The 24,861-nt window shown below is 44.2% G+C and overlaps 2 protein-coding genes and 1 long non-coding RNA gene across 9 annotated transcripts in view; 1 reads left to right on the top strand and 2 right to left on the bottom strand.

Annotated features, from left to right (window-relative positions):
• Nucleotides 1–24,861, bottom strand: part of LOC310698098 — a 384,750-nt gene that overhangs the window by 142,231 nt on the left and 217,658 nt on the right. The window lies entirely within an intron of this gene.
• Nucleotides 959–16,219, bottom strand: VAMP7 (vesicle associated membrane protein 7). 6 transcript variants are annotated; one of them, XM_083486160.1, is made up of 9 exons: nucleotides 16,060–16,176; nucleotides 15,382–15,468; nucleotides 10,355–10,513; nucleotides 8,105–8,162; nucleotides 6,950–7,087; nucleotides 5,487–5,577; nucleotides 4,894–4,961; nucleotides 3,315–3,407; nucleotides 959–2,846 (listed from the first exon to the last, which is right to left on the bottom strand). In XM_083486160.1, the coding sequence occupies exons 3-9, from the start codon at nucleotides 10,498–10,500 to the stop codon at nucleotides 2,778–2,780; spliced, it is 663 nt and encodes a 220-aa protein (XP_083342286.1). In that variant the 5' UTR covers nucleotides 10,501–10,513; nucleotides 15,382–15,468; nucleotides 16,060–16,176; the 3' UTR covers nucleotides 959–2,777. The 6 variants fall into 6 exon arrangements, with proteins under 6 accessions (XP_083342286.1, XP_083342288.1, XP_083342290.1 ...); XM_083486162.1 differs by having other exon boundaries at nucleotides 15,323–15,468; nucleotides 16,060–16,159; XM_083486164.1 differs by having other exon boundaries at nucleotides 16,103–16,151.
• Nucleotides 16,613–23,246, top strand: LOC310698736 (DNA-directed RNA polymerases I and III subunit RPAC2-like). Of its 2 annotated transcripts, none has more exons than XM_083486167.1 (5): nucleotides 16,613–16,769; nucleotides 17,901–17,998; nucleotides 19,674–19,750; nucleotides 21,949–22,028; nucleotides 22,731–23,246. In XM_083486167.1, exons 1-5 carry the CDS (start codon nucleotides 16,725–16,727, stop codon nucleotides 22,782–22,784), a joined length of 354 nt encoding a protein of 117 aa, XP_083342293.1. In that variant the 5' UTR covers nucleotides 16,613–16,724; the 3' UTR covers nucleotides 22,785–23,246. The 2 variants fall into 2 exon arrangements, with proteins under 2 accessions (XP_083342293.1, XP_083342292.1); XM_083486166.1 differs by having other exon boundaries at nucleotides 21,946–22,028.

Raw genomic sequence — 24,861 nt, 5'->3', positions numbered from 1 at the left:
ACCCAGCCAGATGTGCGGGGTATAAATAATAAATTATTATTATATTATTATTTCAAAGGGGTATGTGCACAGAGTGGGGCTGTATGGTTTCTTTTGTAAAAGCAAAAAACCCCTTCCCTATGGCACTGTCTTGCCTTGAGGATAATGTGAATTCCCATGAAAAGACCTGCATTTGGTGTAAGTCTCTGGGAAAGTTAATTATATGTAGGTATTCTGTGGGAGGAATATTGCCCTCAAATAATGAAAGCTTTTACTTCAGTACTTGTATATTAATGGTGTCACTGAAATGGCAGCAGCTGAACTCACTATTTAAATTTAGCATTTAAGTGGGATGGGCTTGTTGGTAATAAACCTGAACTAGTAATTAACAGTAACTTGCAGCTAAGAGTTAACTAATAATAAGCAGAAGAGTGGAGTGGACAGTCATGCTTGTGAATAAAGCTGGACTTAACCTAACATAACAAAAATAACAAAAGAGGATGTATTCATACTAAACAATGCTCAAGAGCATGCCAACTCAAGTACTAGTGACTGCCCATTTACAAAAATAAAGCTGTTTTCAGCTATTGCATTGCCAAAAAGCAAGATCTAGACTAAGCTTAATATACCCTCAATCCAGACATCTGAGGGTGAGGTGCAACATCACAGATGCACATTCCAATTGCAGAAGTGGGTCTACAATATAGTTCTACAACACTACCACTTGCGCAGTATGTTATTTATATTCTGCCTTTCATGAAGTCTCAAGCCGGAGAGATACAGAATACAGTGAAAGTTCCTCAGAAGCGTTTTAACATACTGTGTGACTTCCACATATATCTACCATACACATTCCCTTTCTCAATGCACTACCTACAGCTGAGATGATCCCATATTACGTTTCTAAGATTTTTAATGTCATTCAAGGAAAACAGTAAGCTCCCCCGCAAAGGTTCACATCAATTATTTGTACAACAGGTTTATTCAAACAGATTAACTTTATTTTACAATGCATCAGTGTAATTTTAAAACAGGAAGAAGCTGTTTCTCTTAAAGGTTTTACATAAAGGCAACAAAAATAAGAAAATTAACTGCTACCAACTAATTCTGAAACATGCACAATTAAGTGAACATTGACATGTGCCTGGAAAAAATATTAGGGGAGCCCTTCTCAGATAGCAGGTCCTGGCAAGTGAGGACATGCCCAGGATAGCCCAACTTCTGCAGCACAGTGGATAGGGCATAAAGCAACACTCACCTATGTTGCTGTTGAAAATTACCTCATTACAGAAAAAAAAGCATTAGTAAAAGAACAGCACAGAGGGAGTGGCAAAGTGCCACCCTACTTTAGGGAGTTGCCTCAGTTCTTCAGTAGCATATAAACCTGGGGAGGAGGAACGTTTCAATGTCCTATGGCTGCTGTAACCAGCACAAATCAGTGTCCATTTCCTATATAATTTGTTCTTGTCCTATACTCCCAACACACAAGGATGAAGACAGCCAAAGTATCTTGTCAGTTTGAGGTCTTGGGGCAGCATATGTAGAGTATCCCATTGGGACTGCAATCTTGCCTTGCCCACCAACGTTTCAAACAGCAGCCCTATATTTTTAGTGCAAGATCCCATAGAAGCTTTAGCTCCCAGGTAGAGTCTGCCACAAAAATCACTCCAAAGTGTCCATGAGTGCACTCAGCATGCATACAAGCTTTGAAATGGCATCCAATTGCATTTGCGCAATCTACCAGCAGCTGACAATGTGAAACTCCTGTATTCAATTAGGGCAATGCATGACAGGAGTGGGGGGGGGGGGCGAGGGGGAGAGAAAGTACTTGATGGGTCGATTCCATGGGAATTTTGAGTAAGCCTTAAGCAGTTCTTTTCAGCCTTCCCCCTGCCCCTCCCCTAGATCAGCAGATGAAGATCTCTGTGTTGTTTTCTGGCCTGTCATCTGACTTTACTCATTGCCTGTTAAGAACCCTCCCCTCCCCACCCCACCCCATTCATAATCAAGTTGACTAATAGCCTATGTTGTGCATTGTGCAAGTGCTCTGTTACAGGGCTTTGTTCACTGGAGCAATATTTTAGCCCCTTCTCACTGACCCTGCAGGTGGAGCCTGAGCCGAGCACTTTTTCCAGACTGAAAACATTCTAAACCAGGCAAGAGAAAAAACACTTAACACTACAGAGCAGATACATTACAGCAACATCGAAACATTACACACTTGGCAATCACCCAAGTCACAAAGCAGAGCCCACCAGTGTGCACATCAGGTGGCCACAGGAGGCTCCTCCAAGGACAAGTCACAGCCTGACATGAGTTTAGGAAAGGCACCACTGGGAAAGCAATTGTGGGAGGAGCTGATCACATGCATCTGGGCTACAGTATGTAAACAGGAACCCATTGGCTTCGGTGGTCCCACCCACATTGCCCCCTCAAGGGCCAAAGGATGAACAGGACAAATGACCATCAGCTCTCCCCTCCTCCCAGGAATCAGGACAGTAAAGTGCAAAGCATGGTAATACAGAAGTATGTTTAGACCCTCCCAATGTCAACCACTTTCCTTACCTCTTGGGAAGCCTTGCAATTAAAAGACAAAACTCCCTTCAAGTAGGTAGCTTTAAAAGAAAGATGCCTCCCTCTGGCTTGGGGTCCCACACAGGCCCTTTTGGGGTGATAAGGCAAAAAGACCTGAGTGTCCTGGAAGGATGAAGAGCAAGGAGGTCCATGTTTGTTTTATGAGGGTTGTTCCTTCAGAAATTCTTGCTCACGTGTGCTCTCATGTAGACGTGTTCCAACAGCTACTTGTGGACACAATTTGGCCACGAGAGCCCACCACAAGCAGCTGACACAATGATGTAAATTATGACCTGTGGAGAAGATACAGTCACTTTAGTGTGCTTGACAAAATGTGCACACTGCCCAATAGTTGTAAAGAGAGCCACTCTACATTGCAACCAAGGTTGCCTTAAGTTTCCCTCTTGCTTGGGGGGTGGCTGTTCAAAGGCCATATTTGTCACTTCTGGACAAAAAGTAAAATACTGGAATCCAGGAGTTTAAGGGTACCAAAGGCACTCAGAATTATACAGACCTATAGCTTAATTCATCCTAGCAATAACGTTCCTTCCAAAAGGCCTGGAAAGAATGGGGGCATAGGAGAGAGATAAAGGGCACCAGCCACAAGGAGGGAAAAGTACTGTAAAGGACTACACAGAATACCCCAAGAATTCACCTTTGCAGTGCAGGACAGAGGTAAACATCAGTTTATTTAATTTTACACTGAGAGCTAGACTCAAGTGTACCCCCCCCCCAAATGTCTGATGTGAACAACAACTTACAATGGATACTATGGTGATTATGATGGTGAGCTTGAGGTTCTTCATGCACATCGCTCTAGCCAGGTTTCTGCTGGTTGTTTTGAAAGTGACGGACTATGGGAAAAGCACAGACGAGATGCATGCTATCAGACATCCAACACCATCTTAGCCTTTTGTAAAAGTCCATGCCAGTTTCTCCCTAGCCATGCCCCCAGTGTTAGAAACTGAGATATGAAAGCTAGGAGCTAAATGGCACCTTAATCCTAGGTTATGGGTGCAACAACGGAATGTCTAGGCATGCTTTTTTATAACAAGAATACAAAGCTAAACTGAATAAACTACGTACAGCTAAAATATTATGTTCATTTTTCCCACGGTCTAGTCCTTCCCCTGCCCACCCCCCTAATATTCTCAAGAGGGTCTCTTCTCCAGTCTTCAGAGAGTAGCTGGAAGTGGGAAGGCAGAAAAAGGTCCTCCTTTCCTTCCACTCTGCAGTTTTAATCTGAAATCTTAGGTGCAGTACTGCACCCAGAGCTCAGAAACTGCTAGTGCTAATGAAATTCAGCCACTAAATGTGCCTATAACAGTGTAAGTTTTGAACACTGCATCTCCCTGCAAAGCTTGCCCAGCTATTACTTGATTTTGCAATTCAGCCTCAACATATAAGAATAGGCAAGTTTTAATTTGCTTCCAATACACTCAAATGAACATTTAAGCAGGTCTTGTTGTCATTACTCTCCCCTAGAATAAGCAACCCTTCTGCAAGGATCACTCCCCCCAGAAAGATGCCTCAACCATTAGAAGCACCTGGTCTCAGGGTCAGAACCATTGATTGGGCCCTGTTTTGCACACTGGAGAATTTGAACTCCACTTGGGAATCTATAATCCATTCACAAATTACAGCAAAAAGTGATTCTGTTCATTAGTCTGGTTCTTCTTTTCTGATCCTTGTGATAATTTCCTATGCCCTGAACAGATAATGTTCTCAATCTCTTCCTACTGTGCACCATGCAATGGCTTTCTCACCCTCAACTTGCTTTTCACATAGGACAAAAAAACAGCCTAGCACCAGGATAAATTCTGGCATGAGGGGGGGTCATTACACTGTCTTGGTCTGGAAGCTTCTCTAGCCTGGGCTTTAGAGAAATCCTCAAAATGCACCCACTCTTCACTTCTCAAAACACTTCTCCGAGCACACATTTCTAATTTACACTTGGACTATGGAGGGTCTAGCTATCCAAGGACAGCAGCTGGCAACCTCCACTCTGCTGTTTTGGTCTGCCAAGCTAAAGTTCTGCTAGGTTAAACAGCATCCTATCAAACATTAACTAATTTTGTTCTGAACACCTAGGTTAGAAGGTTTTGTGTGACCTGAGAACATGCAACGTATGTTCTAAGGAGTGGCTGCTCTGAGAAAAAGCATCACCCGATTTGCTCAACTCCCAGCCCCACATCTGTATGCTACTTCTTTCAAAGCATTTTCTTAAGATGGAAACACAGCAAAAGCCTGAGAGCTGGGAAGTCTTCCCTTTTAATCCTGCCTTTTTTTTTGCATGCGTGTTATACATACCCTAAAAACCCTGCCAATTCCAGAACTTACCGAATCCACAAGATTTTCAGTTTTGTCTATCAGCAACTCCAGCTTTTCTCCTCTTTGGGCCACCAGATCTGGGATGAAGAAAGGCTACAGTGAGAATCCAATGGAGAGGAAACGCCTCCTTTCCTGCTGTTAGCTAAACAGGCGGCTTACCCTCAAGACCGCAAACAGAGGCCGACTGCATGGGCATTGTACTCTTGATCTCTGGGGCAGGTATGTGGTGGGTTTTACCCTACCTCAGAGCAAGATCTGCAACAGCAGAGCACAAGGCAAAGGGGCTAGCAGCATAAGGGTCAGCTCCATGCCAGGTTCAGGGCGATGGCAGACTGCAAGTAGAACAAGCAGCTTGTATTTTGTCCTATGCAACCTTTTTGCCAGGTGAGCCAGCTGTACAAGAGCTGTGCAAGAGTGTGACAGCCAACACAGAGAGCCATCCCTCCTTTCCCATACTGATCTTTCCCACAACAAAGCAAGGTCCAGGCAGAAGCACAGCTATGCTACTGCAAGAAAGGGACTCTCATCACACCCAAGCCATTTCATCCTCAGTACACATGCAGGACCTTGCACCATCTTTATGCCAATGAGCGCTACAATACCTATGTTGCGGACCATGATCCCTTTCAGCTCGTCCACCTGGGCCTGTGTCTCTGCCACCTGGTCAGGGCCCTTGTTCTCTGAGTGGTACTTCTGCATGAAAGGAAGAGCAGATGTAACGAATTTCTGGTTCTTGCTTAATTTGATGAAGCAAGAGAAAGTAAAGTCTCTGTAGAGCAATCTGAAAAGTCCAACGGGATCCTCTCATAAAAGGAACTATCCTCAGCATTAAGAGCTAGGCAGGGTGACCCTCAGCTCCACTTTAGTTGCTTCTTCAGCCCTCAGAACAATTCATCTCTGTGCTTCCCAGTACTGTAACTTAAAGAAGGTTTCCCTCTACTGGCTGATCTGAGATTTATCTACTCAGCATTTAGCCCCAAAATTCCTAAGCTATGTTTCAGGGCAGGCCAGCACCATAAGTCCGGAATACCAACCAACAGAAGAATCTGCTTAAAGCATTGCTGCACAAGTTACTGCAATCAGGACAAAATAGAAATGCTCTCCATCTGAGGTCCAACCAACCCAATGATAGGGTGACTGCCTGTTTTGGATTGGATTTCCACTGAAATATCAGGTTGGGAGTGCTCCTGATGTCCAAGCAATGACAGTAGCCAGAATAGCTGTGCCTAACCCTGAAGATCATGGAGCTTGCAAAAGTCACACATGCCTTTGTTACAGCTGGGCTGAATTAATGTTAACATACCCTCTATGGGGCTACCCATGAAGATCATCAACCAGTCCAAAATGCTCTGCAAGTGTTCTGACTGTAGTCAGGTTTGGGGAGCATGCTATTCCCAAACTGTACTAATCACGCTACCTACTTGTTCATTTATAGGTGCAATTCAATGAGTCAGTCATTGTCCTTAATAGCTTAAGCTACTACACTTAAATAACTACACAAACAATGAAACCATATGAGCTCCAAGATAATTTCATGAGGTTCCTACTTCAGAGTTCTGCCATCGCCTTGAATGGCTTCTTTTGCTGCATGCTTTCAATTTGTCTGCTGCATAGGATTCTCCTTGTTTTTGTCTCAGTTCTTTTCAGTGTTAACTTTAGGTCAGTTACTGCTTTTTCACTTTTTATGGGTTTGCCTACAATTCTTGATCTAAAAGACTGCTGTATTGTTTTTATTAATTCTTTATGTTAAGCTACCTTGAGCACCTCAGTTCTGGAGGTGGAAAGGCAGAATCCAAGACTCTTCCTCAGAAACACAACGATACAGGTTCTTCTAAGAGCAGGGTTTACCCCCTTTTACTGTAATGCATGCAAAGAAGCTATCTTTTGAGGTTGAATAAAAATTCACTGCCAATTTTAAATAAAAGAAGTGTGTCACCAGTATTAGAAGCCTGGGGAGGCCCTGATCTTGCTACAGGATAATTAGCCAAGCACAGACCTATTCCCCAACATCAGGTGCTCTATAGTTGAATGCAGTGTCCAGCAGACAGACATCAATGAACCTCACCAGCTGTGCAGCCAGAACACTGGAAAACTCGCTGTTCATGGCATATGGCAGAGCTGTTTGTGCACGGGAGCCATAGGTGGTCTGAAACCGCTTCTTGATTTCATTCAGGAACGTGAAAGCTCTGGAACGCTCAAAGTCCTAAAAGGAGAACAAATTCATCAGAGCAACAAATGCACTTAGGATAGGTGCATTAATAGCTATGAACTGTGACTGCAAAACAGAAACTCAGTGTACTTGGGCAGTACAGTGGTACCTTGGTCTAAGAACAGCTTTATGAACAACTTGGATTAAGAGCGCTACAAACCCGGAAGTAGGTGTTTTGGTTTGTGAACTTTGCCTTGGAAGCAGAACATGTTTTGTTTCTTGTTGAGTGTGTTCCATTTGTAAATTGAGTCCCCCGCTGCTATAGGAAAGTGCAACTTGGTTTAAGAATGCTTTGGTTTAAGAAGGGACTTCTGGAATGGATTAAGTTTGTAAACCAAGGTATATCTAAACAGGAGGTGCTGGGGACAAACCACAGGGGCACCTGGTTGGGCACTGCTGGAAGATGGGGCCCACAACAACTTTTGTTCTCCAAACAAAATAACCTCAGAACACTGTCACAGCAAAAATTGCCAGAAAGCTATTTAAAGCAGAAAGATGGGGTACAAAGCAAAAGCAAATTCTCTCACTAGCCACTAGAGTCTTCGATGCAAACAAGACACAAGCAAGTAAGCCTGCAAAGACCTAGATAGAGATGAGAGCTGGAGGGGAAGAAACTGCAGGTGGGAAAAGGGCCAATATTTTTTCATGCAGCCAAGTATGCACACTTCTTAAACCTTAACTACAAGGCCTGGATTGCACTGCAGGGGCAGTGTTGCTACATATATTCAGTGTGTAAAATAAGATCCAGCCCAGGGGTGACTAACCTGTGGCCTTCCAGATGCTGATGGACTTCATTTCCCACCAGCCCCAGCTACCATGGCTAAGAGTCAGTGATGCAGAGAGTTGTAGTCCAACAACATGTGGAAGGCCATAGGATAGCCACTGCTGGTCTAGACCTTGCTCTACATAATGAAGATATGCAGCAACTCTACAGTATTTCGGCCCCAGTGGGCATTTCCAGCAATCACCTTTAAAGAGCACAGAAATACATTTTTTGTCCTACATACTTACATCATCAGTGATGCAGAGGTATATAATCCGGTCCTGGCAGATGTAGTGAAACAGATAGCTAGAGGAAGACAAGATACCAGAACCATGTTTAAAGAAGTAGGTGGGTATAGATTTTGACATAACAGCTACTAGGCCATATGTTGCCATACACTCAATGGCATTTCAAGCACCCAGGTCTAAGTTCGCACTAAATTCGTACATTAAAAAATTTCTTCTGCTGGCAACCAGACCCCATTAATTCAATGTCTCAAAGACAAGACAGCCAACCAATTCCTCAAAACATGGAGAAAACTTGAAAACAAAATTACCTGAAAACAAAGCTATATTCACATGGTGCAAAAGCCATTACTGAATACACAAAACACAAAGCAGAAACGTCAAACATAGCCACCTTTCCAACATGGATCCAAGCAGGCAAAGCTATTGCTAGCACATTTTCATTTCATACAGAAGTTAGAACTCCCATCCTGAGGTGGGGCACACCTACTTGGCATCAATCATGGAACAGTGCTATTTTACACCAAAGCATTTCTTGGACTCAATCAGTAAACTGGTAGTTGGGAAGCTAGGAGATCATGAGAAGACTTCAACAGAATGAGAAACCCAACCATTTATAGTTCTCTGTAAGAACTGTGGATAGTGCAACTTCCCTCATGTGTTTGAATTAAATCACATGAATACAAACTCGTCTACAATAATGCAGGGGTGAGGAAGAAGAAGATGAAGATGAAGATGAAGATGAAGAAGAAGAAGAAGAAGAAGAAGAAGAAGAAGGTTGTTGCCCATCTGACTGAGCCGCCCCAGTCACTCTAGGCAGCTCCCCACAAAAATGAAAAACACAATAAAACATTAAACATCTTCCCTATACAGGGCTGCCTAAAGTTGTGCAGTTCTTTATCTCCCTGACATCTGGTGGGAGGGCATTCCACAGGGCAGGCGCCACTGCCGAATTTGCCTTCTCCCTGTAAGTTTACTTCTCACAGTGAGGGAAGCCCCAGAAGACCCTCGGAGAAGGACCTTAGTGTAGAGGCTGAATGATGGGGGTAGAGATGCCCCTTCAGGTATACAGGGCCAAAAGCCGCTCAGGGCTTTAAAGGTCAGCACCAACACTTTTATTTGTGCCCGGAAACTGTTTTCTGCCTAAGGGCCGTATTTCCTTCCAAGCCAACTTCCAGGGTTGCATGCTATTGGTGAGTGCAGCCAGAGGCAAACATGTGGGGAGCAATACATGTAAATTTTACATTTATAGAGTAGGCTTCTACACACACTACTCTCCCTCCTGCATTCAGGTAGGCAAGAGACATTATCAGAGTTGAAGGACCTGTTCCAGCCAGGCAAAAACACTCAAGAAGAGTGTGAAGCAGGGCTTGTGAGAGGCATGGCCTGGGGACAGCCCTTAGGGCTATATTTGGCCCCCAGGCCTGATATTCCCCACCCCTGCAATAATGTATTAGTAGTAGTAGTAGTAGTAGTAGTAGTAATAGCAGTAGGCCACTTTTCATCTGTAGATCTCAAGGCGGTTCACAACATAAAATTATAATATAAAAGAACACAAAATGCAGATTAAAAATAAGAACAATTTTTTTAGCAATCCCCCCTCCCACAACACAACTAAAATGGTATTGGATGTTAATTAGCCAAAGGCCTGGTTAAAGGGAACATTTCTGCCTGGCGCCTAAACATTTATTACGGAGGCACCAGTCAAATCTCTCTGGGAGGAGTATTCCACAAACATGGAGCTACTGCAGAAAAGGTCCCTTCTCGTGTTGCCATCCTCTGGACATCTCATGGAGGTGGCACATAAAAAAAGGCCTCAGAGGATGATCTCAAGGTCCAGGCACATTCATATGGAGAGAGGTGGTCCTTGAGATATGGATAGCATCAATTCTCTTTGATTAAATAACATTTATGTTTACAAAAAGTAAGCAGATTCAAAACTCCAGGAGACAGAACTGAGAACAGTAGTTCATGAAAGGAGTCTCCTCTTTAGGTGATTTGTTCCAGTGCTGCTAGATAATCACACGGTCATATACTGATCAAGGCAGGCCTGCCCCTAACCACTGCTCTAGTTGGAGAACATAACAGAATGGATCTGGGAAGCATTCCTAGATCAGCAGCATATCACCTGAGACCATCACACCAAGCTTTTCATGAGCAACCACCACCATCCCATCCCACTTTATTTCCTCATCTGCAACAGATCCATTTCTCCCACCCTGCCATTTCCTTTCTCCCAAGAGTAGTACTCACTTTCCATGGGAGTAGGTGAGTTTGTTGTTCTCAGAGGGTATTTTGGCCAGGATCTGCTCCGTCACCTCCAGGAAGTTTCCTCCACACCAGGCGTGTTTGGCCAGGATCGTGGAGCCCCTGGCTACAACTGCAAACAGGATAGCCATGGCTGTCGGCTGGCTAAAAAGCAAAAAAAAAAAAAAAAAAAAGTAAGAAAACTTTTGCCTATCAGAGCAAAGCACACACACACCTCAGCCGCTGCCCCATCTTCTTAAGTGTGCAGCCAAGAGCAAAAGAACCACACAGCAACAAAGCATTGGTGGTTCCGCACTTTTCAGATATCTTGCAAACCACAGCCAGTTTTAACTATCATCGGCAGAAATCCACAGTTTAGATAAGCAACATCACAAGAGCTGCTTGCAACAATTATTTCCCCCCCTTTCCCCTCACCCAAAGTCTGCTTCACTTGCATTCACTCCTAAAAGCTTTGTATTCTGAAATTGATAGTTCTTGCAGGACACAAGGAATAGGGGACCAAAATGAGAACATCATTGTTACTGCAGATGGAAGGAGGAGGAAGAAGATGCTCAGAGCTGCAGACACCTCTATTGAAGAGAGCTGGCGCTAGGTACCATTCAAGTAAAACGAAAGGCAACAGCCCCACAGAGCATCATTCTATTTGATAATCCTTGCCTATGTGGCAATCCAAGTGGAGTTTGACTAAGGACTTTCTGAGTTCTCTGCAAGAACTCTTCTAAGTATTTGAGGGAATCTGAAAGTGATTGGCATACTGCCCTTTTTAGAATTGTTTTGAGTAACATAAATGCATATGGCATATTGCCTTAAATGAGAGTCACATGTTGTCATTCCATTGCAGGTTGTATAACTAAACAAAGTCCTCTCCAGGTCTTTTAAGAGGTTTGTTCACATGTTACTGGTGCTATGTGGAGGTCATGTTTCACACAGTAGTGGGTTATTACTAGGTTCCTCTACACACACCAAGAACTCCTGTCTGGGGGAGGTAAACAAGAAAGGGGTCTGTCCATCTAGCTCAGTATTGTTCATCCTTGAGACATGCAGAGAATTTTTCTGCAACTTTCATGGTGCAGATGCTCAATTATGTATATTTACAGGCAAGTGCAAGGTCCAACTCAGTGTACAGTAAATACCACATCATCGTACATATTAACTAGTCAGGAGGACACAAATTTACATGTTATGCCTTAATCTGCTCAAACTCATATTTGTTGACCTAGAAACTTCCCCACAAAGTCTACTTTTTAAGGATTAAATTAATACTGGCTGTTGTCCACAAAGTATTGACTCTAAAGCTCCCTATGAAAAATGTGAATATATGTGACACTTCAACTGGCCTACAAAGGAATTTATAGCCTGCAACTAATGTCAATTACATGCCTACCAATGGCAAATACGAAGCAGTGCTATTCCAGCTTCAAAAACAGTTCTCAGTCACCCCATGGCAGGAACAAAACACCAGGTCATCCCCAGCGATTTTGTGTGTGTGTGTGTGTGTGTGTGTGTTGGTAAGCAAAGGAGCACATGATTCAATCCAACTAGCCACCTGACCACCTCAAGATGCTTATGGAACCAAACATCTGGCACAGAAAGGAAAACTCAAACAAAGAAGCAGTCATAGGAGCAGTGAGCTGTGGGTCCCTAGATAGTGAATAAATTTCAGTTTCCTATAGATACTGCATACATTAAAATTTCCACATGGAACAATCACAGCATTCCTCTTTCCAAAGGTTTTGCAGCTCCAAGCACTGAAAGCTAGAGCAAACCTAAAGTGACATTCCAGCGCTGCTCAGAGATTCCCATTATTTGTTTCCATTGGAATTCAGTTCCTTTAAGAAGGGGGGAGAGTAGGAGAGCCACTGAGTACCTCTATACCTGGACCAACCTAACTTATTTTGCAACTACAGATCACATTACATCCATCCTTAAAACCATGGACATTTCTCTGTGCCACCTACACTCACGTTCCACACTCTGTGGGTATTCAGCATACATTTTCCTCTCGCTCATCTTCAAACTGGTGAGACTAAACTGTCTACTTTAACTGTTCTCCTCAAGCATCTTGTTTCCAAATTCACACCATCATCCTGTTCTTCAGAACACTGTTAGAAGAATTTCTTATTTTTCTCATATTTTTGAGTGTTGGACAGGAGCACTTCACCTTCAAAGTGAATGTACCTTTGCAACTAATGCAATAAATGTATACAGAACAACAAGTTAAATGCTGGATTGGTGAGTAAGCTAACCTTGTTATTGTTAAGTCTTGTCAGTCTTAATTAACTGTGTACAGTTTAAAAACAATAATAATACAGACTGCTCCAGGTGGAATGAGATGCCAACTAGAAGCCATGCTGGAAATCTGCAGAGCTGCTTTCAGACGTTGCCTCCAGGACAGAAAAAGCAAGCATTTTTGAATACAGCAAAGAAACAATCAAACTGCCTTCACTACTCTTTAAGTGATGTATTAATTTTTGCCCTCTGCCAAAGCTTTAAGGGGAGGAGCTCTGGTATTCAAGAATGCTCAGAAGTCCTGGGCATGGCGAAAAGACACACAATCTGATCTAGAAGACCCTCCTCACCTCCTAGATGTAACAGACAAAAGCCACACTTGCTCAGTGTAAGCTTTGCCTTTTTTATTACTATCCATTTCCCATGCTGTTGACCTTGTGTTGAAAAGGTTCGAAAAGTCCCAGGTTTTATTCAACCCTGCTTCTTGCACAAAACCGCACAAATATAAGACAGTTTAATGTGGTATCTCCCAACCACTTCCTAGCTCCCTATCTTGCTAAAGGCAGCAGCTGTTGCTCAACTTGATCCAGCCAAGAAGGGTCTTTCTTGCATGCTTCCCCCAACAGTTTAAATGCCTTCTCTTTGCCTGGCCAACATCACTTGTTTTCTTTTGTTTGTGTTCTAGACCCATACTAAAGTCCAAAGTTCCTTCCAGTCCTTTTCCCTTATTCAGCACAACTGAAAGTCCCCACTCATTGCTTGCACTGGGTGCAGATGCTACCTTCTCAATTAAGTTTTTCAGTTTGGAGGACGTTGCATGATTATTTAAGCAGACTGCACTATACTGTTGCTGAGAAAATGCAATTCCTTCTGTCCGCTTAGCAGGGGCCATTGTAATTTGATGTGCTGCATGATTGTGCAAGTCAGACATCTATGGGAAAGTACCCATGACAATACTGAAGATAAGCTACATATTTCCACCACCCACCCCATTCTGCGCTTCACTTATCTGCAAAGAGAAGTTTCACAGAAAAGTGGACACTGACAAGTCTCAAAGCAGAAATGTAGAGAAGTGTCAGTTTTTCTGCTGCTCAGAATCTTCAGACTTTGCCTTGAGAGTTCAGCTGGACTTGCCCACTTTGAATGTCAGTCACACATCACACCTAATTGTTATCAACTTCTCCTCCACATTTCCCATATTTCCCTGGCAGGTGCAACGACTGGATTAGGACTGGGGGCTGTACCCAGATTCAAATTCTACTCAGACATGAAGCTCACAGAATGACTTTGGACTAGTCATTCTCTCACAGGCAAACCTATCACATAGTGGTTTTTTGTTTATATAACAGCAGGGATAAAGGCCACATATACCCCCTTGAGTTCATTGGAGAAAAGGTGAGATATAATTTAAAAATTAACAGATTTGCGACTGTCAGAAATTTGGTAGCTGATACTTCCACTAGCAATAATTCAGGCTCCTGAATGCATTGTTCAGCACAAATAAGCAGTTACTACCTATATGGGATCCAGATAAATTATTAAGGAAGTGCTTGTTTCGGTGATGTTGCCTCAGAATATTTCTAAATCCTTCCTCAAAATCTTTTCAACGAAAGCTTCAGTTGAACCCCACCACTAAAACTAAGCTTAAGTCGATATAACTAGACTGAACACTCATTCTTCCTATTTACCCTCAACTCGATCTCACTTCTTTTCCTATATTCATTTACTGTGCAAAATGTAAATTGCAAACTCCTTGAAACAAGAACTTGTCTTTTTTTTTACTTCATAAGAGGTGCCATGTTTACCAAGAAAGAAAAAAAACTTGCTGGTTTGTAAGACACTTGAAAATTATGAATAAATTTCCTGAAAACATAGTCTGATCATTTTTACCACTGCCTCCATCTTCCTCCAAGATTCTATGCTTCTTTCTCCCTATCTTTCCTTTTTGAGAAATTTTAATTTTGTCACTGCAGGGGCCTATCCTTTTATGCTCTGTCAAATAAGACGTGTATTGAGAAGGGCCCTATCTAAACTTGCCTCAAAAGTGAGGGATGTGAGATGGGAAGCATTTATTTCTGCTTATCATTATAATAATTCCCAGAAGTGTACCTGTATTAGTCTCATACAAAAACCGCTAACAATGAAAACAGTTACTCTGTGGCACTATAGAGACCAATGCATTTATTATTTATTATATATGCTTTCACAGTCCATAACCCACTTTACTATTTCAGATATTTCTAAGCTGCCTTTTGTGACTATTGCCTTCCCAAAGCAGCTTGGCATTAATAGCAAACACACAACTTTGCATATAATGCAAATCACAATAATAATAAAAAACAATCAATAACACCAACTAAAAACCCCAGCAGTCATGATAATGATCATTATCTGATGGATGATGATCCAGGAAGCTTCTGTCACAGTGTCAAGACACATGAAACACTTCACTGCATCTGTTCATCATACTGTTGTAACAACAAATAACATTTGCTTTCATAAAACTAACTCCACCTTTAGCTGAACACACTTCCACTAACTATTGCATTGCAACTAGCGGACAGCACTTAATAAGACAAAAAGCACTTCCTTTTTTCTTTTAGGCTGTGCACAAACTGTATATATTTAAAGCATATTACTCCCCCCCTCCCAAAAAAATCCTAGGATAGCAACTGTAGTGTGTTAAGGATGCTGGGAACCATAGCTCCCTAAGGCATAACTTACAGTCCCAAGGATTCGTGGGGGTTGGGGATTATGTGGGTTAAGCAGCCTGGTATCCTCACCCTAGATTTCCTACACGCCCTTTGATCAACGGACAGAAGATACGACAATTCTTGCAACATACGAACGGGTTGCTTTTAGATAAGATTCTGTGTGGATAAATAGAACAACAATTTGGAATGATTTACAAAAATTATAACGACTTGTTAATAATTTTACATTTGCTGGGATAATGGTACTACCTTATATACCCACATATCGTATTGCATCATAATTTCAAGTGTGCTATTGCTGTTGTCTTTCTTACTGTAATTTCCACAATGAAATATAAATATGTTTAAAAACACACACACACATATACACACACACAGAGAGAAAAAAACAGTGAATTGTATCCCAATCTCAAGCTACGGTGGACGTGGTGATAAGCAACGACCCCCTCCCTTTATTCCCATAGAGAGAGGGCAGGGGGTCCAAGCGCCCCTCAACACACACACAAAGGGAGGGGGCAGACCGACCCTTCCTTGAGGGGGCGCTGTCATAGCGACAGCTGGGGTGGGGGCGTTTCTACCCTGAAGGGAACTCACTGCTCCCTTCCCTCTCGACAGCCACAGCCAGGCCTCGTAGCAGGGAGGGGGTGAGGAAACGAAGGTGACTCCCCACCCTCCGCAACCCCCACAACAGCAACAGCAACAACAACAACCAGGCAACAACCGAGCGCCCGCCCGCCCGTTCCCTACCTGCTTGGGAGCCCACCCGGAACCCCGTTTCTCTTCCCCGTACCCGCTTCGCGTCTCTCGGAGGACAAGCAAACACAGCACGTGAGCTTCCGCTTCTGACCGCCGCGCGGGGTTCTGGGAAATGGAGTTCTACTGCCACCGACAACAGCTAAAGCAAACACGGAGGAAGGGCGGAAACATTTATAAACGCACACCCCGCCCCCGTGTTCTTGTTGCCTTCCGTTGGAACGCATATCGGAAGTACGGCAGCAGAGCCGGATCCGGATTGGGTCAGCGGATGGCAGTTCCCGCCTCCTGATATCTATTAACCCCTTTGCTGCCGCCGAGCTTAAGAATCGCGTTCCTGTCTCAGTTTTTCTGTGGCGGCGGCGAAGTTATAGTGGTTTGTGAACATTCGACTCTCCCACTTCACACTTTTTTTTTTAGCTCGAATTCCCGCTCTCTGAGGGAATTGGTGCCTGTGCGGGTCTCCCTCCCTAAGGAACTACGATTCCCAGTAGCCCTTTGCGCGCGGGCTCCTGTACTTGGCCTTTCTGCCGCAGTGGCTGCCGGGAGCTGATGCTTGGTAGGTTGGGCATCTGCGTGCGTGAGGGGGTGTGTGAGTGTTATGTGCGTGACCGCGGCTCCCGTCGTCCTCTGCGCTTGGTGGCCTCGCGGGGAAGAGGATGGGGGACGAGGAAGATGGGAAGAAGCCGCGAGTGCTGCAGATGGTGAGACCGAAGCGCGTGGCGGGGATGGGGGGTGGGCGACCGGGCAGGCTAAGGCTGCCCCGCCACAGGGGGGCGACGGGGGCGACAGGCTGACATCCAACAGGTGAAGCTTTCCTCTCTCCGGGGCTGTGGACGAGGAAGGTGGGCATCCGAACCGGGTTGTTTTTATTCGGCGAGAACCACCGCGGGCAACAGATATTTATTTGTTTTATTTACTTCCTAAAATTTCTAGGCCGCTTGATGGTAAATAGGGAGTGGGGGAAAACCTCAAAAGCGGTTTACAAAGAGATTGAAACAACTAAAATCGACCTTGCTTTAAAACACAAAAAAGTTAAAATGCTAAAACAGATTAATATTAACTCGGCTTTCAGATCCTCTGGGCACAAGGGAAAGGCACCTGCTCAGCCTAAGCAGAGTTGAAAAACACCACAATGTTGTTGTTATTACTGCTATTGCATTTATACTAGCGTTCTTGTAACAGAGCAACACGTTATCCCCACCAGCATGGCCAGCTGAAAAACACCATTATTATTATTATTAGCAGTAGCAGCAGCAATGCTGCCATTATTTATTTTTATATTCCTCATATGTGACCCAGTATGGCCTGCCTAGTTCTTATCTTCTCTGCTGCCTGCTTTTATCCTCTCAGCAACCCTGTGGAGTAGGTTAGACGTATGGTCTGACCCAGGAGCCCTCTTGGCTGAAACGTGGTGTTTTAAAAAATGTTTTTTTAAAACTATTGCTTGTCCAAAATCCATCCACAGGAAAAAGTGCCCTCCTTAACCAGATAATTGTCTTGCTTTTTGCACATGGAGACATACTGCAAGCATGAAATCAATATATCACCAGTACCATTTTGGTGGAAAGGTGGTATTAAAAGAAGTGATGGAAGGGCCATAGCTCAGTGGTAAAGCACACGCTTTGCATGCAGAAGGTCCCGTGTTCAATTCCTGGCATCTCCAAGTAGAACTAGGAGAGTCTCACCTGAAAGAGCCTGGAAAGCCCCTACCAATCAGTGTAATGTAGACAGTACTGTGCTAGATGGACCAATGGTCTGACTTGGTATATAGCCACTTCTTACGTTGTCCTTCAGGGACCTTATTTTCTTTATCTTCACTACTTCTCTTTTAGGTACGGGCAGATGGGACTGATAAGAACTGTTTTACGTTTGTGCTCCACAATGAGGACCACACCCTTGGCAACTCCCTTCGATATATGATCATGAAAAAGTAAGTATACAGTATACAATTAGATGGGACATAGGAAATTTGAGATTAGAACTGGAGCTAAGCAGAATGACCCTTCCCTAGTCATGGGCGTATTCACTATGAAATGTGGGGGTGGGAGGGTGGGGGATTATAATTCCAGCTATTTATGAGGAGGAAACAAAAACCCACTGTAGCTCTTCAAATCTCTGCTAAGTTCCCCACTAACATTTTAGGTTTCCTTGAATGTCCTGGGATGTATGTGATTGTGTGTGTAAGTGTAAGGAAACTACTGCAAAAAAGAGTGTATTTTTCTTAACCTGAAATGCCCCTAAGAACAGCAATCTTAACACAGTGGCTGTTGGATTGTGAAGAGTTGTGGTGAGTTTCCTGCCCCTGAAAACCACACATGCCCAATCAATCCACATGTGCAAGAGACGGGGCAGTTTCTCCCTTTGCCAAATCGTCTTGGGTTCAAGTGCACTACCAGTTTACTTTAAGACTTCCTTTATCTTCACTTACTTCCAATAAGCACACATTGCTGTTAGTATTCTTTTTTTTGTTGTATTTGGACATTGTGATTGACTATGATTTATTGTGAGGGGAATGAACCTAGGCTCCCTCTTGGCACTCCCCCTCCCTTTTCATCCAGAAGCAGAAGATTGTTGCTTCTGTTTTTGATTAACTAGAATTTGTCATGTTGTCAAAATGTGACAATCTTGGTTAACCTTAACTATGTTTTGTCTGAAGCAAGTCAAGTTCATAGTTTATGAAGTTGACTCGCTTCAACAAATTGTAATTAAGATCAAGTTCTGCATAGGGTTCAGATTGATATAAGAATTGGAGACCTCAGGTGTATATTATTTTAATAATGTTTCCATGTTTCACTTTAATTGTATTTAACCTTTTAGAATGTACAGTACTAGGCTTTATTTTTTCTGTGTTCTGCCATTGTGAGTCTGCCCCCTCCTATGCGGCATTCCATCTCCTTATCTGCCTCTGAAATTGGTACAAATGGCATGATGTTTTAGCACCAGCATGTAAATCTGCTATCCTTGAAGCTATCTGAGACCCAGTAAGAGGATTTTATGATGCTCTTCCCTCACTGAAGGCTAGATTGCCAGGGTAATGTCAGACAGCGAAGACCTAAAATGGTCAAATGTTCTGGGCACATCGGGGCCACTCCAAGGTGATGCGGGGGTGAAGATACTAGCATGGAGCCACATGTGCTTTACTTTTCATGATCTGTAACCTTTCCTGATGCATATGAAGATGTTTTATGATGTTTGCTGTGTTTGAACTACTATATGAACTTTTGCTCTGAATGCCTCAGGGCAGACCTTTTCAATTGCCACATTGAGTTGAGTGAGCTCTTTCCTATTGCAATAGCTATCATAAATGCTGGATCCCTAAATCTGGATGCTGGACTTTGAAATAGTTTCCTTGGTTCTGTAGTTTATTCAAAAGCTGGTTGTTCCTCAGCTGGGTAATGAACAAGGTGGTGTACAGGTGAATTCTTAACACAAGATTTAATACTACACTGTGGTTAATTGAAATGAGAAGCCACAACCAAGTCAGAGGAAGCATGCAAGCCGGGGGGGTAGGTAGGCTTTGTTCCCATCACTATAAACCACCTTATTGCGATATCCGAGCACAACTACTCTCTATCATGAGTAACAACCTCTTCATTTCTCCATAGCCCTGAAGTGGAGTTCTGTGGATATAGCATCACCCATCCTTCTGAAAGAAAAATAAACCTCCGCATCCAGACCAAAGGTGAAGTGTGCAGGCCTGCTTCTTGGAGGTCTATTTTGCTAAAGGGCAGCTATTCTTTGTGATTCATAGACAATATACAAACTTTTGGGTGAAAACTACACATTTTACTCACGCATAGCAAGAATCAACATACAGTACACATAGCCAACCTGATTCTGAGCCTGCAAATTGCATATTAAAGCACAAATGATCCCTTACAGCCACAGTACAGCATCTCTGTCAGCTCTGGGTCTTTCCTTACAGTACCTGATCAAGGTGCCACAATCTGAGCTAGGTGGATATGTCCTTCCCTTCCTTACATTGTCTAGCTCCCTCTTACATAGTGTTGCACTATTTTGACAAGGCTGATTGGTGTATTCCTCACATCCACCTGGGCTATATGTCATTAGCTGCATCATTCCATACGCATCCGTGGCGAACAGGGAGGCCTACTGTGGTGAGCCCTTTGCCTTTGGGAAGCTTGCCAGTTAACTTTTCTTTATATCCCACCATCAGGCTTGGGCAATCCTGCAGAATTTAGTTGTGGGTTCTATGAGAAATGGTGCCTGCACACAGCACAACTTAGTGAATAAGAGGCTGAGTTACAAATGCTGTTCCGAATCTTGTTCCTGCCTTATGCAGTCACTCTCTGCACCGTCCTATTCTCAGCTTCAACATAAGGGATAATAATACTATCTTGTGTAACAGAAACCAGTGGTCTTCTGGTTGTTGGACCGCAATTCTCATAATCACTGACCGTTGGCTATGTTATGTAGTGCTCAGTGTTTGAAACCAGGAAAGAAAAGCAAGGCCCTACATAGTGCCTGGAACCTGGGTTGTGGGGCACTGAAACACACTTTCTGGTCGCATTTGTGCTGCAGTGCTTGGCAGATCCCCCGGCTCATGCAGCACCCAAAGAGGCACATCTAGGGCTGCTCCAGGCAGCGGCAGGGAACAGTGGGGTGCTTGGCGGCAAATGCGGAGCTGCTTGTTCTGCTGCTTCAGCTTCTTAAACAGCTCCTGCAGCTTTGGCACTTCAGTGGCAGCATGGATGCAAAACCACCCTGCAACCCTCTTGAAGTGAGAGGGTTGTTCGGGTTTGCAGGGTTGTTTGGAGCTACAAGCAGCTCCACAATTGCAGCATTGATGGGGCTCCAGGCAACAGCACCTCTGCAGCATCCACAGCGGCACAGGGTCTGGCAGGGCTTTCTGAAGCCCCACAGCTCTCCCCACTCCACCCCCGGGCAGGCAGGTTACAGCTCACTTCAAATTCCCACTTCAGCAGTCTCTTTAACATAGGGCTGGTAGAGAGGGACTTCTCCAGCACCCTCAGAGGCAATTTAAATTGAAATCTTAGGCGCAGTGTACTGCGACAAGAGTTCAGGAAATGCTTTGTTTTGTTTTGTTAGTTGTATTTTGTTTTGTTTTGTTAGTTGTATGTTAGTGTTTTGTAGTGTTTTTTTGTATTGTATTGTTGGGTGTTTTTTCTTTTTTGGTTTTTTGTAGTGTTGTGTTCAATTTGCTGGAAAACTAATAAATATTATTTATAAAAAAAAGAGTTCAGGAAATGCTTGCAATAATAAAATTCTCTATCAGAGAATGCGTCCATTACTACTGGAGTTTCAAATACTGCTTGTGCTTCAAAGTACATTTCCCTCCAGGGTGCTATTCAGATGTTTTTATTATTGTTGTTGTTGTTGCTGTTAATGAATGACATATGGGAGGAGACTAATGTCTTGCAGCAAATTAAACTGATCTGTAGAAAGCACAGCTTGAAAAAATGGGCAATGCACTTTTTTTGTAAAGTAAGAAATCTTTAATAAAAATATACAGTCATACCTCGGGTTGAAGTAGCTTCAGGATAAGTATTTTCGGGTTGGGCGCTGCAGCAACCCGGAAGTAACGGAGCGCGTTACCTCTGGGTTTTGCCGCATGCACAGACGGTCAAAATGACATCATGTGCAGAAGCGGCGAATTGCAACCCGCGGATGTGGGTTGTGTTCGCTTCTGGATGTGAACAGGGCTCTGGAACGGATCCTGTTCACATCCAGAGGTACCACTGTATAGGAGGCAATTATTATGGTCTTTTGCCTGCAGGCAGTTCTGTTTCACAAGTTCATGGCTCACCTGAAAATGGAGGAACCTATTAATGCAGAGGAAGGATCTGGACCCTCTTTAAGTCTTGTCTGACTCTGAATGCTTCCCTTTCTTCATAGCAGGCCTACCGGCTGTCGATGTGTTCCAGAAGGGGCTGGAGGATCTCAGGGGTGTCTGCCAGCATGTACTCAGCAAATTTGAGGTGGGTCTTGTCCTTTCCAACCCTCTTGAAATGTATTTATTTTAATTTAAGGATTGAGGTCCTTCTGCCAGAAACAGAGCACCATTTTGCTATTCTTGGGGTACCACAGCTGCAGTCCTTGGCTGCATCATCATTTCTGTTCTGAGAAGGGCAGGAACCAATTATCAGTTGTTTTTCTAGGTCACCCAAGAGTACTCAGCAAGGTGCAACATGTTATCAAAAGCAACTAAGAACTTGTAATATACATTATAGAGTAGGACCTGTTACAGTGTGAAGTGCATGGGTGCAGGATTCAGTTACATTTTCTCTCCATCCCTCCCAATCCTCCATTCTATTGACACTGAGCATGTTTGGTACTCATTGGTTTTTGAACCTCTCCCCTTTGTTTTTTCTCCTCTTCTGAACTTGGAACATATTTCAGGGTTCCCTCCAATGCTGCTATTACCATCCTTTTGTCCATGGGTGGTGGCATTTGACTACATAAGCAATGACACTCACAGCTTGAATATCAGAATTAGAAGGATGGATGAAGAGGCACACAGCCTGAGCCCAAAAGTTCTATTTACCTATTACAGCTAACAGAGGGGACTGTAACAGAATGTTGTGGTGCAGATTCTTTGGTCCATCCACCCCCTAGGAGCTGCATCTCAAATGTGGACCACAAATCCCTTAACCACGGTCTTTGTTTGCTCCCCCTTGCAGGCAAGTGTGGAAGAGTACAATGCCCAGAAGGATGTGACTATGGAGGAAGTATAGTCTTGAGTTCCAATCTGTTGTTCAGACCTGGCCACAGAACTTAGTCTGCTTTGGTTGTTCTGATGAATGGCCTTTGCAGAGTGTGGGACGGGGAGTGTGACCTTGCTCCTGCTTCTTGTTAACTCATTGGCATTTGATGCTATTAACCATGGTATCCTCCTGGACAGGCTCCAGCAAATGTGCTTTGGGGGCAGCGGTTCCAACCCTATCTTCAGGACCGAGTCTGGCATTGGGAGGGTGCCTTTTGAACTGGAAGCTGCAGTTACTGCAGAATGCTGCAGCATCACAATCAAGTGGTCTATAAATTTCATTAAATAAGTAAATAATGGCACCACCGTGACTTAAATTGGATTGTCTTGTTGTGAGGAGGGGGTGGGGTTGAGAAAGAAAGGGTCTTGTTTTTTTATGGACTAAAGTTTTCCCCCCTAATAAACATTGGGTGATGGAATCCATTCCAATTTACTGTGTGTGTGGCTTTTTGTTTTTAAATGCTTTTGTTCCCTGTTTAGAATTCTCTTAAAAATTATTGTTTCATATCTGGTAGCAAGAAAGCATCAGGTCAATGACACAAGGCAGCTGAGCCAACTTGTCTGCGTTACTAGGAGCACCCAAAAAGGAGATTTTATTCACATCACTAGCAATGGCCAGGCACCTGCTGATAGCCTGACAGGGACCCCTGGCCCAGCCTCCACCTCACCATTGGAACCTGCTGGTTGTTCACCTGCCTTTCACTTTGGCCCAGACGGTGGTGAGAGAGAGGATCAGCAGATGTCACTGCCTGCTTGCTCTCTGCATGGCAAACAAGCAGATGGGAGCAGTGATGAGGGAGAGTTGCTGCAGCACCTGGCAGTGAAGCTGACTCATCCTCCATGGTGCCCCCTCCCTCAGTATCTCCACAACCTGGAACCAGAACAGTTCACCAGTAATTGTTGACAAAGGGCTGTATCCAGTGCTCTTTGTCAGCTAGCACAATGGCTGTTGTGCTAGCAAGCGAGTGTCAGTGTTGCACAGAAGAGGAATACAATCAGCTGTGATAGTAAAAGCTTACTGCACAACAGGGTGCACATGCAGTCTGTTGTGCAACAAAATTAAACCACAATCTGTTTATGATTTTTCTCATGAGACAATGTTCTGGACTTTGTATGGCAGCTTAAAACATGTTCAGATAAGCCCTGCAATTACCGTATTTTTCGCCCCATAGGGCGCACCGCCCCATAGGACGCACCTTATTTTGGGGGGGGGATAAAGAAAAAAATTCCCCCCCCCCAGGCGCGGGGCTGGCGCGGGGGAAGCCCGAGCTTCCCCCAATCCCAGCCCCGAGAGCAGCCTGCTATCCGCAAGCCTAGGGAGGCCAGCGGTAAGTCGCGCCGGTCTCCCCAGGCTTCGGAATGCAGGCAGCACACCCCAGGACAGCAGGCAGCTCTGTGCAGCCATCGGGAGGCGGGCGCGACTTCGCGCCCCGCTCCAGATGGCTACGCAGAGCTGCACTCGCCCCGGGACTGCAGGCAGCTCTGCACAGCCATCGGGAGGCGGGCGCGACTTCGCGCCCCGCTCCAGATGGCTGCGCAGAGCTGCGCTTGCCCCGGGACTGCAGGGAGCTCTGCATTCGCCCCCTAGGACGCACACACATTTCCCCTTCATTTTTGGAGGGGAAAAAGTGCGTCCTATAGGGCGAAAAATACGGTACATGGTACGTGCTGAGCATACTCTCTCCTTCCCATGTCAGCCACTGGGGCTCATGGGATTGTCTGCACTATGTTTGCATTCTCCAGAGGCACACACGAGAGGGATGAATTAGATAGCAGTATGAAGTATTTAGTAGATTCCCAGGCCCATGTAACCATTAATAAGAATCCTTCTAAATCTTTGATATAGGGAAATATTTTATTCACACTGAGCTGGGAGAATGACAGGGGTATGAATGTCACCATTTGCCGTACAATTGTTCCTTCACCTACAAATTGAACAACATGGCCCTGGAAGTGGCTTGATGGTGTGCTTTGCTTATGCAGATGTTAGGTCAGGAAGCAAGCTAGACCCAGGTATTTCTGAATAACGCTCCTTCCTAGTTCAAGTT

The sequence above is a fragment of the Podarcis liolepis genome, assembly GCF_965112155.1.
Source record: "Podarcis liolepis genome assembly, chromosome: Z".
Lineage (NCBI taxonomy): Eukaryota > Metazoa > Chordata > Lepidosauria > Squamata > Lacertidae > Podarcis > Podarcis liolepis.
The sequence above is the reverse complement of the archived record's forward strand: the minus strand, read 5'-3'. Positions and strand labels throughout refer to the sequence as shown.

Coding starts and splice junctions, on each gene's coding strand:
- VAMP7 (XM_083486162.1), bottom strand. CDS start 15,441: ATGTTGCAAGAATTGTCGTATCTTCTGTCCGTTGATCAAAGGGCGTGT. Junction 10,514..15,322: donor CCCCACGAATCCTTGGGACT/GTAAGTTATGCC, acceptor TTTGCTTTTTAG/CCAGCCGACAGCCATGGCTA. Junction 8,163..10,354: donor CTCACCTACTCCCATGGAAA/GTGAGTACTACT, acceptor GTCTTCCTCTAG/CTATCTGTTTCACTACATCT.
- LOC310698736 (XM_083486166.1), top strand. CDS start 16,725: ATGGGGGACGAGGAAGATGGGAAGAAGCCGCGAGTGCTGCAGATG. Junction 16,770..17,900: donor AGCCGCGAGTGCTGCAGATG/GTGAGACCGAAG, acceptor CTTCTCTTTTAG/GTACGGGCAGATGGGACTGA. Junction 17,999..19,673: donor CGATATATGATCATGAAAAA/GTAAGTATACAG, acceptor ATTTCTCCATAG/CCCTGAAGTGGAGTTCTGTG.